At 37.1% G+C, this 15,688-nt stretch overlaps 1 protein-coding gene across 1 annotated transcript in view; it reads left to right on the top strand.

Annotated features, from left to right (window-relative positions):
- DNAAF10 (dynein axonemal assembly factor 10) overlaps positions 1 to 15,688 on the top strand; it is a 108,555-nt gene that overhangs the window by 55,806 nt on the left and 37,061 nt on the right. The window contains 4 exon segments of the mRNA XM_044264115.1: positions 3,190 to 3,366; positions 5,358 to 5,417; positions 6,513 to 6,697; positions 8,333 to 8,334. Coding sequence (XP_044120050.1) covers positions 3,190 to 3,366; positions 5,358 to 5,417; positions 6,513 to 6,697; positions 8,333 to 8,334 — 424 coding nt within the window.

The raw sequence follows: 15,688 nt of genomic DNA, 5'->3' as shown, positions 1-15,688 counted from the left end.
GGGAAGGACCTTCCAGTAAAGAGTATATAAGGAAATGGATGCATGAATTTTATGCTCTCTGAACAACTGTGCTGAGAGCGGTGTAGCTTAGGTAAAGATAATGGGGCAAGAGAAGGATGGAAATTTAAATTTTCTGGTTTGTGTCTGTGGAAGCTAAATATTGTCAAGGGCTCTGGATTTTTTATCCTGGTTGTATTAAGAAGCTTCTACAAATTTGTAAGCACAAGAGCTTGCAATTTGGCTGAATGTGCTATTACTGCTGGCAGTGTAAAGAAGTATATTTATTTGATGGCTTATCTTTATTCTTAGTATTTCTTATTCATTTGTCAGGACCAGAATGCTTTCTTCAGGATTAGTGGGGTTTTCTGGGTCATTTAAACAATAATCCACCTTAGTTTCAGTTTCATAATGTGACTAGATAAACTGTTATATGTGCCAGCCTTAGTAAATGGAATCTTAAGTGTCCATAAGTAATATGGTGTACATTACTGCCTTTGTTCTTTTCAACTGATGCTACACTCCAGAACTGTTGCTGTCTGAGATGCGGTTGGTGGACACATGTCTTTCCTTTTCCTCTTGTGATGTACTTTAGTGATCCACTCTGTTCAAGATTTCCTCATCACCTTTTTGGTTTGTGGTTGTAAACTGAAGCAAAACTAAAGGTTACTAGAAAAAAGTAGTTAACTCATCCTTGGTATGTAGAAAGAGAAGAGTAAGTGCTTTCAGCAAAATCTGAACTTGGAGAAATGTTCTGAAAGGTTTGCTAATTGGTGTCTGACTAGGTAAGTAGTTCTACTCTAAATTCTGATGGCATTTGATCATTATGTTTTAAATCTGAAACCCTTAGAATACTCATTTAAAACATTTATTGAGCAACTTTTATATGTAGTGTACAGAAGAACAATGAAAAGTGGTGTTTCGTCTGAGGTGGCACGGGAAACCTGTAAGTAAATAAATGAAAAGCATTTGAGGGACTTAAAAAAAATTAAGTTTTTTCTCCAAGAGTAAGGGTATCCACTTTCATCACAGAAAATTAGAAAATAAGGTTTATTTGAACAGTTTGCTTTTATCATCTGTTCATTAAAGAAGGAATACTCTTTAATAGAGGGATAAAAGGGGGCACCTGGGTGGCTCAGTGGGTTGAATGTCTGCCTTCGGCTCGGGTCCTGATCTCAGGGTCCTGGGATCGAGCCCCACATCAGGCTCTTTGCTCAGTGGGGAGCCTGCTTCTTCCTCTCTCTGCCTGCTGCTCTGCCTACTTGTGATCTCTCTGTCAAATAAATAAAATCTTTAAAAAAAAAAATAGAGGGATAAAAGGCTCTCTGCAGTTGATGTGTTTATGAAATGTGTATTTTGGTGTTGGAAGCAGTGTTTAGATGAATTATTAAATTAAGAAAGGCATTTCTCTTACAGTAAAACGTATATATTCTTGCAAACCTCAAATGTTGCAAACGTCTATGTCCCGGGGAAAGTATGGATTAGATAGACCACTCATTATGCAGCTTTGTAACAGAGTACATAGAACTGTACGGTCTTAAAAATTTTAGCACAAATAACCTCTGGCATTGGTATTAAGCACCATAGCAATTCATTTGTTAGCCTTAAACTAGGACTCATGCTTCCTATTTTGGATTTTCCTCAAGGTCCTTGAGGACATCTGCTTCGGTAGAAACTGATTTTGTAAAAATTAAATAATAAGCCAGGGTATAGTCACCTTCATTAATTGTGTTTTGAGGCTCTGTGGTGGGGAGAGGCGGAGGTGGAAAGATGAAGTATCTTTGTAGCTTGTTCATTTGTTACTGGTACTTTTCACCCGATAACAATGTTGGAAAGCCTTAAATTTTATCAGTACTTGGTCTTTAATTTGAGAAAACTTAGTTCCTTTCCCTTCCTCCATAACATACGAGGAAAAGTCCCTCCGCAACACTGAAATTTCTGTGCTCTACTGAGTGACATGATTCCCTTTACCAGTTGCATATGAACTGCTTCCTGTCTGCAGCATGTGGTAGTTGTGCAGTCTGTGCTTCAGTCACTCAGATACAGTTTTTATTCCATTTTAAGGTATTCTTACGTTTAAAAAATCTATTCTTTAAGTTTTTATAATGAGGATGCCATATATTTGAATTTTCAAAAACAGTTTGCAGCCTCAGTCTCTAATATTGTGGGCTGTGATACATGTATACTCGGGCTGTGGAACATTTATTTGACTTAATTTTTTTAGAAAAATTTCTTTTAGGAAGTTATAGCTTTAAATATATTTGTATTTCTGCTATCAATTAAAATTATGTGTGAGTTACCCTGATACCTTTTTTTTTTTTAAAGATTTTATTTATTTGAAAGATCACAAGTAGGCAGAGAGGCAGGCAGAGAGAGAAAGGAGGAAGCAGGCTCCCCGCTGAGCAGAGAGCCCAATGCAGGGCTCGATCCCAGGACCCTGGGATTATGACCTGAGCCGATGGCAGAGGCTTTAACCCACTGAGCCACCTAGGCGCCCCGAGTTACCCTGATATCTTAAAGGAATGAAAATAGTAATGTAATTTAGAAGAAAATTATCTTTTTCTCAAGACCATATATGCGGCTGAGAGACCGGCAACTGAATTTTTAGAGAAGTTACAAACTAATGCAAACATTTGTTTTTCTTTAAAACATTGAAAAGTGAATTTTGTTAGCTGTGGTTCTTTTGGTTAAAAAAAGTAAAATGCCTGTGTTCTATTTGCTCATACTTGCTAAGACTATCTCTGGAAGAGTATTCAAGAAACTGGCAACATTTACAGGGTGGGGTAGGAGGGAGGTCTTGAATTTTGAACCATGTTGAAACCATAACTATTAGAAATAAATTAAACTTTAAAAAAATAAGTGAAAAGATGCTTTGGTGTACAGAACAGAGATTGATTTAGCCTGCCTAGTAGGAATCACCTGACTTCCATAATCAGCTTAGCATTGCAATCCTATAATATCTTGGTGCAGTATACAGTCGGTTGTATGTAATGGCAGGGGCAGGCAAACAAAAAGGTAACCAAATAAAAATATTATGACTTTATCTGTTATAAGGAATTAACCAAGAGTATATGTGACTCTTCTAATTAAACTAGAAATTAAGCTTACTATTGATTAACTGCTGGATTTTTTTCTCTGTAATTTTGATAAAATCATTTATAAATCTTGCTGCTTCTTTTTGTTTGCTTTTAGTTGATGCCGATGAAATTAAAAGGCTAGGGAAGAGATTTAAGAAGCTTGATTTGGACAATTCGGGTTCTTTGAGTGTGGAAGAGTTCATGTCTCTGCCTGAGTTACAACAGAATCCTTTAGTACAGCGAGTAATAGATATATTTGACACAGATGGGAATGGAGAAGTAGACTTTAAAGGTAAGAAAGTAGTTTAACAAGTTATGTAATCTATGACTTATTTTACAGTTTGGTGTATGCAAACGTCTGACAAATTTTGTTTTTTAAAAGTGTGTGATTATATAATTGTTAAATTCTCAATCTGTGGTATATGAACCTTAATATGAACGAAGATCTTTTACTCTTTCATAAGTGATGAAATTGTCCTTTAAGGTAAGCTAAAAAAAAAAGAAAGAAAGAAATTTAGTATTTCCTTTTTTAGAAAACTAGTCTTACTCTAGGGAAACAGAATATTAGAACTACATTTTTATCTATATTTTTATTTTTTATTTTATTTTATTTATTTTTTTTTTAAGATTTTATTTATTTATTTGACAGAGAGAGATCACAAGTAGGCAGAGAGAGAGAGAGAGGAGGAAGCAGGCTCCCTGCTGAGCAGAGAGCCCGATGTGGGACTCGATCCCAGGACCCTGAGATCATGACCTGAGCTGAAGGCAGCGGCTTAACCCACTGAGCCACCCAGGCGCCCTATCTATATTTTTAAAAGATTTTATTTATTTATTTTACAAGAGTGAGAGAGCACAAGCAGGGGAAGTGGGAGAGGGAGAAAGTAGGCTCCCCACTGAGTTGGGAGCCTGACATGGGACTCGATCCCAGGACTTCCGGATCATGACCTGAGCTGCATACAGATGCTTAACCGCTGAGACACCCAGGTGCCCCAGAACTGCATTTTTAGAAGCCTTTTTTTTTTCCTTTAAAGAATGAGACTTATACTAACCAATATAAAATTGAGGTGTAGTAATTAGGATGTGAGCATTACAAAAAGGATTGTTTAATCTAAATTTTTATGTAAAATGATAGTACTTTTGCTAATATTACCATGGTACAAAATTTTATATTTGATTCTGTGATTTGTCATCAACAAATTTTGTTATTTTCGTTCCAGGAACTGAATTTTAAGTAAAGGGGGATCTAAAGCTGATTTTATGACTTAAATGTGTAGCAAGCAGTGAGGAAAAAATGATCATTTTCACAGGTCTTTATTTAAATGGGTCTGAATTTTAGAACCAGAAATGCAAAATTATTTTTGTTCTGGCAAACAATGTATAATCAGGGGGCTTGGCTGCTCAGTCAGAAGAACACAAGATTCTTGATCTTGGTGTCATGAGTTTGAGCCTCATGATGGGTGTAGAGATACTTAAATAAAACAATTTTAAAAACCCAAAACAATACATAATCTTTTTATAATACTTTCTTCTTTTTTAAAGATTTTTAAGTAATCCCTACACCTGAGTCAGATGGGCTGCCTACATACTAAGCCAGCCAGGTGCCCCATGATCATTTTACGTTTGTTTGTTTTTTTTTAAAGATTTTATTTATTTATTTGAGAGATAGTGAGAGAGAGCATGAGAGGTGAGAAGGTCAGAGGGAGAAGCAGACTCCCTGTGGAGCTGGGAGCCCGATGTGGGACTTAATCCTGGGACTCTGGGATAGTGACCTGAGCTGAAGGCAGTTGCTTAACCACCTGAGCCACCCAGGCGCCCTTTATGTTTTTATTTTTTAAAGGTTTTATTTATTTGCTTTGAGAGAGAGCAAAAGAGAGCACAGAGGGAGAGAGAGAAATAGACTCCCCACTGAGCAGAGAACCCAACACAGGGCTTGATATAGTTTTTAAAAGCCCCCCTTTTATAGTTACATCCCCCAAAAAAGAGTTAAATAGCTTAAAGAATGTTTTTTCCCTTAGTGATAAGCTCAGTGTTACTTAATATTGTTCAAATTGATTTGACCTTTAGAGAACTCCCAAGTTCAGATTAAAAAAAAAAAATACATAGAACCTTGTTGAAGTTTCAGATTTGGCATTTCCAGTTTAAAACACTGCTTAGTAGTAATTTTTTTTTTTTTTTTTTTTGCGGCAAGGAAACATCTTTTTGTGGATATGTGAATTTGTGTGTGTGGGGTATATATATTTTTATATTAAAAATTGATTTGTAAACATTTCTATTCTTACTCAGAATTCATTGAGGGAGTCTCTCAGTTCAGTGTCAAAGGAGATAAGGAACAGAAGTTGAGGTGTAAGTATTTTTCTTCACTGAGTTCATTCTCCCTCTTATGCCACTATTATCCTATACTACATTACAATCTTTTAAGATATTCGAAAAGATTTCTTTTATTAATATATATAACAGCAATTTTATATTCTGCAGAAAGTCCTTTTAGGACATTTACAACTAGTATTTTTTAAAAACAGTGTCATTGTTGCTTTTTAGTTGGATAGAAACAAAACAATTTCCTTCTAAAAACAGCTACATGAACTATGTGTCTTGGATAAGACTTTTTGGTCAAAGTTTGAAAAAATGTTCTAATTTAATTAGGTAAGCTTCATTTATATGCCTGTTTAGCCAGAAGTCCATTATTTTGGTTTTATGTAACCAGCCTCTATTACAGTAAACATCTGATACCTTTTTAAGGTATTCAGCTCTTAACTAGAGAGACATTTTACTCAATAACAGTTCTCAGAGGCACAGGCCATATGCACACATCCTTTGTAAATGAACTCAGTATAAATGAGAATAATAGTAATAGCAACTGCTATCATTTATTGAGCTTTTGCCATGTTTCAGACACTGTTCTCAGCAATTCACATGTATTATTTCTCATCATAAAGTACTCTAAAGAACCTGGTACGGTGGAATGGTTATTATTCCCTATTTTATGTGTAGAAACTGAAGGTTAGCAAAGCTAAATAACTTAACCCTCAGGTATGCTAATTGGCCAAGCACTCTTGACTCCAAAGCCCATATTCTTTTTTTTTTTAAAGATTTTATTTATTTGACAGATCACAAGTGGGCATAGAAGCAGGCAGAGAGGGGGCGGCGGGCTGAGCAGAGAGCCCAGTGCGGGGCTCGATCCCACGACCCTGGGATCATGACCTGAGCCAAAGGCAGAGGCTTTAACCTACTGAACCACCCAGGCACCCCACCAAAGTCCATACTCTTACCCAACTATGTCTAACTGCTCCTAGAGGCAGGATCAAATGTGGGAAGGAGCTACATCATAGTTCTAATTCTAGATATTTGAATGCTTACTTTTTTTCTTCCTGATTCAAGTATTTACTTGTGGTTGCCTTATAATTGTCATTGATTTTCCTTACTCTCTTTTTTTTTTAGTTGCTTTCCGTATCTATGACATGGATAAAGATGGCTATATTTCCAATGGGGAACTCTTCCAGGTGCTGAAGATGATGGTGGGGAACAATCTGAAAGATACACAGTTACAGCAAATTGTAGACAAAACCATAATAAATGCAGATAAGGATGGAGATGGAAGAATATCCTTTGAAGAATTCTGTGCCGTAAGTACAAAAGAGCTGGTTCTTCCAATAGTTGGGTTTTTTAAAAACTTAACAAAATTACTTACTAGAGAATTCCTTATACATTTTTTGCCCTAGAAATTGATATATTTGATTTTGCCTAATGGCCCTTGTTCCTTGTGATTGTTAATAACAATTATTATTATTAGGAATTCATATTCTCAGTGATTATCTGATAATACACCACAAGAATGGTACTAATAACTTATTGTTGGTAGTCCCTCAAATTATAACCAAGGTGTATTCTTAAGGTTTCTTTAAAAATAAATATGTTTGAAAACCTTGTGGAAGGTATGTATGTGTTGATGAGTTTCAGCTAGGCATCTGGAAGGTTGGCTTCATGAGGACAATAGAAATGGAGTCTACATGGATTTTAGACTCATCAGTGAGGCAGTGTAAATGGTGATTCTACCCCTCCCTGCTCCCAAGCTATTACTGGCTGGTTCTTTGTGTGGTAGGGTAAGGGCCCACAGTTATGGGGGGTAAGAAAACTAATGCGAGGTAGAAACTGGGGCCACTGTTTACCTTCCAGTTCATTGCCTTTCTTCAGTATGTCTAGGGTTTTGCCACCACTCTCTGCTTCCAAACAGCAACACAACCATTTATCTTCTTTCACTATTTTGCCCCTAAAGCAAAGATACTAGCCTTTTGATACATTTTAAGGAGTTTTAACTATAAGCTAGAGACTCCAGAAGGCAAGGCAGAGATAACAAAAACGTTTTGAAATTTTTCAGTTACTATTGGAGGCTTCTAAAGGAAGATTTCCCTTCTTCTTTTCTTTTCATTTTTTATTTAAATCATACAAAGAAAAACAAACTGTGTGTCATGTAAGGACTAAAGTTGTGATTTTGGCATTTAAGTAAGAAGTTCATATTCTCCTTTAAGTATCTTCTTTCATCTCAAGGGGATGCTGTCTGCATGTTGTTTGAAAAAGTAGGGCGGTACTCTAAAGAACAGATGGTGTCTTTTTGGAAGAGAGTTAAGCTTGAGTAGGAGGGGGAGGAGTCCAAGATTGTGGAGGTGTAGGAGACCTTAGTATTGTCTGGTCCCAGGAATTAAGCTAGATAGTTATAAAATCATTCTGAACACCTGTGAACTCAGCCAGAGATCTAAGAATTGCTGCAATACAAATAGAAAAGTGATCACTTTCTGCAAGAATGACAAGATAGAAAAACTCACCTCAAAAAAGAGAACAGGAAGCAGATCCTTGACTGCCAGGGATCTGATCAACAAGACAGATACCAGAACTAGAGCTGAGAATAACGATTATAAAGATACTAACTGGGCTTGGAAAAAAAAAACAAACAAATATAGAAGGCACTAAAGAATCCCTTTCTGAAATAAGAGAACTAAAATCTAGTAAGTCAAAATTAAAAGAGGCTATTAATGTGATACAATAAAAAATGGAGCCTCTAACTATTGGTATAAATGAGGTAGAAGAGAGAATTAGTGATAGAGAAGATAAAATGATGGAGAATAAAGAAGCTGAGAAAAGGAGATAAACTACTGGATCATGAAGGGAGAAACTGAGAGATAAGTGATACCATAAAGTGAAAAAAATATTAGAATATTTGGGATCCCAGAAGAAGAGGGAAAAGATGTGGGTGGGAGGGGCAGAGGTATGTTGGAGCAAATTATAGCTAAAAACTAACCCAATCACAGGAAAGAAACATGCATTCAAGTCTGGGAGGCGCAGAGAACCCTCCTCAAAATCAATAAAACTTGATCATCAGCCAGACATGTACTAGTGAAACTTGGAAATCTCAGAGAGAAAATTCAGCAGCTCCAGAACAAGAGGTCTGTAACCCTGTAGGTTATATATATAACTATATATAAGCTAATCTTATATATAAAATACAAGCAAAATATAAGCTAAAGAATAATAAGCTAATATAATAATCTTAAATATAAAATATAAGCTAACCTATATTAGATTGGCAGCTGACCTAACCATAGAGAACTGGCAGGCCAGAAAGGACTGGCGTGATACATTCAGGGTTCAAAATGAGAAAAATATGCAGCCAAGAATACTTCATCCAGCTAGGATGTCATTCAGAATAGAAGGAGAGAGCTTCCAGGACAAACAGAAATTAGAAGAATTTGTGATCACTAAACCAGCCTGCAAGAAATATTAAAGGGGATCCTTTAATATTTTAAAGGATCCCCTTTAAAATAAAGCAAAGAGAGAGCCCAAAAGTAACAAAGACCAGAAAGGAACAGAGACAACCCACAGAAACAATGACTTTATAGGTATTACAGTGGCACTAAATTCACATCTTTCAGTAGTTGCTCTGAATGTAAACGGGTAAATGCCATAATCAAAAGATAATTAGGGTATCAGATTGGATAAAAAAGCAAGACCCATTGATACTCTGTCTGCAAGGGACTTATTTTAGATCCAAAGACACCTCCAGATTTAAAGTGAGGGGGTGGGAAACAATTTACCATGCTAATAGACATCCAAAGAAAGCTGGGGTGGCAATCCTTATATCAGATAAACTAGATTTTAAGCCAAAGACTGTAATAAGAGATGAGGAATGACACGTATTATAATTAAAGGGTCTATCCAACGGAAGATCTAACAATTGTAAATATTTATGGCCCTAACATAGGAGCAGCCAATTACATAAACCAATTAATAACAAAATTAAACACATTGATAATAATACAATAATAGTAGGGGATGTTAACACCCTATTCACTGCAATGAACAGATTGTCAAAGCAGAAAATCAACAAGGAAACAAGGGCTTTGAATAACACACTGGACCAGATGGACTTCACAGATAATATTCAGAACATTCCATCCTAAAGCAACAGAAATACACATTCTTCTTGAGTGCTGCATATGGAACATTCTCCAGAATAGATCACATACTGGATCACAAATTAGGTCTCAACCTGTACCAAAAGACTGGGATCATTCCCTGCATGTTTTCAGATCGTAGTGCTTTGAAACTTGAACTTAATCACAAGAACATTTGGAAGAAACTTAGATACATGGAGGCTAAAGAGAATCATACTAAAGATGGAATGGATCAACCAGGAAATTATTTTAAAAATTCATGGAAACAAATGAAAACAAAACACAACTGTTCAGAACCTTTGGGATGCAGCAAAGGCAGTTCTAAGAAGGAAGTATACAGCAATAAAAACCTTCTTCAAGAAACAAGAAAGGTCTCAAATATACAACCTAACCATACACCTAAAGGAGCTGGAGAAAGGATAGCAAAGAAAGCCTAAATCCAGCAGGAGAAGAGACTTAATAAAAATCAGAGCAGAAATCAGTGAAATAGAAACCAAAAGAACAGTAGAACAGGTCAATGTAACTAGGAGCTGGTCTTTTGAGACAATTATTAAGACTGATAAACCCCGGGCCAGACTTATCAGAAAGAAAAAAGACCCAAATAAAATCATGAATGAAAGTGGAGAGATCACAACCAACACCAAAGAAATACAATTGTAAGATCATATTATGAGCAACTATATGCCAGCAAACTGGACAATATGGAAGAAATGGATGCATTTCTAGAGATGTACAAACTACCAAAACTGAAAGAGGAAGAAATAGAAAACCTGAACAGATCCATAACCAAGGAAATTGAAGCAATCATCAAGTATCTCCCAACAAACAAGGGTCCAGGGCCAGAGCTTCCCAGGGGAATTCTACCAAACATTTAAAGAATTAATACCTATTCCTCTGAAGCAGTTTTCAAAAAACAAATGGAAGGAAAACTTCCAAACTTTATGATGCCAGCATTACCTTGATCCCCAAACCAGACAGGGGTCCCATCAAAAAGGAGAACAAAAGACTGATGAACATGGATGCAAAAATTCTCACCAAGATACTAGCCAATAGGATCCAACAGTACATTAAAAAGACTATTCACCATGACCAAGTGGGATTTATTCCTGGGCTGCAAGGGTGGTTCAACATTTGCAGATCAATCAACATGATATACTACGTTAATAAAAGAAAGGACAAGAACCATATGGATCCTCTCAATAGATGCAGAAAAAGCATGACAAAGTACAGCATCCTTTCTTGATTAAAACTCTTCACAATGTAGGGACAGAGGATACATACCTCAGTATCATAAAAGCCATCTATGAGAAGCCCACAGCAAATGGGAAAAACAGAGCGTTTTCCCTAAAGTCAAGAACACGACAGGGCTCTGCATGCCTCTCTGCCTACTTGTGTCTACTACTACTGTCTGTCCAATGGATAAATAAAATCTTTAAAAAAAAAAAGAACACGACAGGGATGTCTCTTCTAACCACAACACAGTACTAGAAGTTCTAGCCAGCACAGACAACAAAAAGAAAGAAAAGGCATCTGAATTGGTAAAGAAGTCGTCAAACTCACTCTTCACAGATGACATGATACTATATGCAGAAAACCCAAAAGACTCTACCCCCAAATTGCTAGAACTCATACAGGAGTTAAGCAAAGTGGCAGGATATCAAATCAGTGCACAGAAATCAGTTGCCTTTCTATACACTAACAATGAGACAGAAGAAAGAGAAATTCAGGAGTTGATTCCATTTACAATTGTACCAAAAACCATAAGGTACCTAGGAATAAATCTAACCAAATAAGCAAAGGAAACTACAGAACACTCATGAATGAAATTGAGGAAGACACAAAGAAATGGAAAAACATTCCATGCTCATGATTTGGAAGGATAAATATTGCTAAAATGTCTATGCTCCCTAGAGCAATCTATACATTCAGTGCACTCCTTATCAAAATATCACCAACTTTTTTCACGGAGCTGGAACAAATAATCCTAAAGTTTGTGTGGAACTAGAAAAGACCCCGAATAACCAGGGGAATGTTGAAAAAGAAAAGCCAAGATGATGGCATCACAATTCTGGACTTCAGACTCTGTTATAAAGCTGTAATCAAGATAGTAGGGTACTGGCACAGAAACAGACACATAGATCAGTGAAACAGGAGAGAGACTCCAGAAATGGTCCCTCAACTATATGGTCAAATAATCTTTGACAAAGCAGGAAAGAATGTCCAATGGAAAAAAGTCTGTTCAACAAATGGTGTTGGGAAAATTGGACAGCCACATGCAGAAAAATGAAACTGGACCACTTCCTTACACCATACACAAAAATAGATACAAAATGGATGAAAGACCTCAATGTGAGACAGGGATCCATCAAAATCCTTGAGGGGAACACATGCAGCAATCTCTCTAACCTCCGCCCTGGCATCATCTTGCTAGACATATCTACAAAGGCAAGGGACTGTTGGGATTTCATGAAGATAAAAGCTTCCGCACAGCAAAGGAAACAGTCAACAAAACCAAAAGACAGCCAAAGACTGGGAGAAGATATTTGCCAATGTCTGAATCAGATAAAGGGCTAGTATCTAAAATCGATAAAGAACTTATCAAACTCAACACCTGAAGAACAAATAGTCCAACCAAGAAATGAGCAGAAGACATGAACAGACATTTCTGCAAAGAAGACATCCAAATGGCCAACAGACACATGAAAAATGTTCAGTGTCACTTGGCATCAGGGAACTACAAATCAAAACCATGAGATACCACCTCACACCAGTCAGAATGACTAAAACTAATAAGTTAGAAATCAACAGATGTTGGTGTGGATGCTGAGAAAGGAGACCCCTCTTACGCTGTTGGTGGGAATGCAAGCTGGTGCAACCACTCTAGAGAACAGTATGGAGGTTCCTCAAAAAGCTGAAAATAGAGTTACTCTATGATCCAGCAATTGCACTAATAGGTATTTACCCCAGAGATAAAAATGTAGTGATCGAAAGGGTCCCCTATACCCCAGTGTTTATAGCAGCAATGTCCACAATAGCTTAACTGTGGAAAGAGCCCAGATGTCCATTGACAGATGAACAGATAGAAGATGTGTAATACACATAGAATACCATACTACTCAGTCATCAGAATAATTGAAATCTTGCCATCTGCAATGACATGGATTGAACTAGAGGGTATTATCCTAAGTGAAAGTCAGAGAAAGGCAATTATATGATCTCACGCATATGTGGAATTTAAGAAACTGTTACAGAGAGCAAGGGGAAGGGAGGGAAAGATAAGACAAATCAGAGAGGGAGACAAACCCTTAAGAGACTCTTAATCATAGGAAACTACTGGAGGGGAGAAGGTGGGGGGGATGAGGTTAACTGGGTGATGGACATTAAGGAGGGCACGTGATGTAATGAGCACTGGGTGTTACATAAGACTGTTGAATCACAGACCTGTACCTGTGAAATGAATAATGTATGTTAGTTAATTGAATTTAAGTAAAAAATAATTAGAAGAAAAAAAAGGAAGAGAGTTAAGTGTGAGATTTGGGACTTTGAACTGTTGCCTGGTGGTACTGGTACAAGGGTTTGTCATCTGTCTGTCTCTTCATTGCCAAAGATCACAGAATGACTTATGTCAGAGTGAGTGTGACAGGAGACCAGGCTGGCAGTGGCAACACAGATAGTACCCAGCTTTTAAAAGAAGGAAAAAGGGCGCCTGGGTGGCTCAGTGGGTTGAGGCCTCTGCCTTCGGCTCAGGTCAGGATCTCAGGGTCCTGGGATCCAGCCCTGCATTGGGCTCTCCTCTGTAGGGAGCCTGCTTCCTCTTCTATCTCTCTGCCTACTTGTGATTTCTGTCAAATAAATAAAATATTTAAAAAATAAAGAAGGAAAGAAGAAATCCTGAGCCTTGAGGGAACAAATAAAAATGGAAAACTCTTGCCCAGTGATGTGGAAGAGATGTACAGAGATGAAGACTCCATTTATATTTAGTAAATATAAGATGTAAATTAAAATTATATATAAATCAGTAGTCAGTGGAAGGAAATTAAAATATATCTTTAGGTATAGAAATGATACTAAAGACATAAGCTACGCTTTGATTTCATTTCTGGTATTTATGATAAATTCCTTTTGTATTTTTGAGCATAGTTCAGGAGTTTAGAAAAATTTTTGTGTTTAAACCAACTTTACTGAACATTGATCAAGCCCATAACTTTGGCTTCATTGAGTCCTTTTTAATTTCGGTTTCTCAAGCTACAGCAATGAAAGAGATGGGACATTACTTTAAGAGATCACTTACGCTTGTTTGCTTCTTTAAAATTTTCAGAATAGTTAACATAAACAGATAAAATAGAAATGATTAGCGACAGGATTAAAGTTGGGGTTGACCTGAACATGCGTACAATTGACTTTTGAACAACACAGGTTTAATCTGTACTTTCCCACTTATGTGCAGGTTTTTTTTTTTTTTTTTTTGTAAAGTACATATTTTTTGTCTTGTGATTTTAATGTTTCTCTAGCTTACTTCATTGTAATACAGTATATAACGCATATACCATACAAAATGTTTTGTTTATGTTAATAGCTAGGCTTTCAGTTAACGGTAGGGTATTAATAGTTAAGCTTTGGGAGAGTCAGAAGTTACACATGGATTTTTGACTGCATAGGGGGGTTGGTATCCCTAAGCCCTGTGCTGTTTAAGGGTGAACTGTATTTACTTTTGCTTGCTCTCCAAACTCTAGTGAAACTAAAAAGTTAAAGGTTTATGAACCCACAAGACAAGACAGTAGGGAGGATAACAACTAGATTCAACAGCTTGTAAGTAAGGTATGCTGACTTAACAGGAGAAAAAAATGAATTCTAAGCTATCAGCCCGGAGAGCTGAGAAGCAGCTTGATTTATAATGCAGAATCCCTGAAAGGCTCAAAAACTGGTGGCTCAGGGTAAGTGAAAGTGGGGATGAAGGTGAAGCTAAAAACAGAATGGCTTAGTCTAAGAGGCATTTAGCTCACTAGATCTCCTTTCCTGCTCTTCAGACTCTCCTGCCCTATAGTGGGAGATTGGAGAGGATGAAATCTGTAGGCTGGAAAGCGGGAGGCATAGATTGGGGGGTAAGGGTTGGAGTGTAGTGGGAAGGGAGAGTAAGTAAAGATAAGCACATTTCCCTTTTGATACCTCTGAAACAAAAATGTCATTCTCAGGCATATAATATACTGAATCCTTAAAACTTAGATAATATATGAGAGTTCTTAGAAATTTAAATTTGGAGATCCATTGCAGGAAGTCTAATACTTGAATGCTAGAATTTCCAGCGAGAAAATGGAGGGAAGGAAGTCACTATAAATGAATCAAAAGTAATGAACCAGAATATTGTTACCTGACTGAAAGGGTTACTGAGTATCTAGCATAGTATATAAAAATACTCTGGGTCAGGGCACCCGGGTGGCTTAGTGGGTTAAAGCCTCTGCCTTCGGCTCAGGTCATGATCCCAGAGTCCTGGGATAGAGCCCTGCATCGGGCTCTCTGCTCAGCAGGGAGCCTGCTTCCTCCTCTCTCTGCCTGCCTCTCTGCCTACTTATCTCTGTCAAATAAATAAATAAAATCTTAAAAAAAAAAAAAGGTTTTAAAAAATTAAAAATACTCTGGGGCTAGCATAGTGTCATGGAATTTTAAAAGGGAAAACAGAGATGGCGATCCAACTTCCAAAGACCAGGGATAGAAGGGTGGTGGGGAGGGGCTTTATACAAAGACTCAAAAATCATCAGGACATCAGACTTCTCAGCAGCATAGTAGGAACTAGAACACAGTGGAGCACTGCCTTTGCAATTCTAAGGGACAGTTATTTCCGAACTAGAATTCTCTGCAAACTCAACTGGATGGAAGAATGAAGACATTTTCTAGTACTGCAAGGCTTCCCTTTTTGGGAAACTAATAGAAGATATGCTTCCACTATAATAAAGTTGTAAATAAAAAATGATAATGAGGGGTCTAGGAAGCAGAGGTCCAACATGAGAGAAGGAAATTTCCGGCATGGTGAAGCAAGGTCCAGAGATGACAGGCCTGGATTGCAGCAGGTGGGAAAGCTCTGGGAATAATTTCAAGATAATAAAATTGATAGAATTACATCATCTATTTGAACATATTTAGAACAAAAGTTTGAGACTGAATTAGTGAAAT

The sequence above is a fragment of the Neovison vison genome, chromosome 8 (assembly GCF_020171115.1).
Source record: "Neovison vison isolate M4711 chromosome 8, ASM_NN_V1, whole genome shotgun sequence".
In the NCBI taxonomy this organism is placed as follows: Eukaryota; Metazoa; Chordata; class Mammalia; order Carnivora; family Mustelidae; genus Neogale; species Neogale vison.
This window is presented reverse-complemented; position numbering and strand designations above follow the sequence as displayed.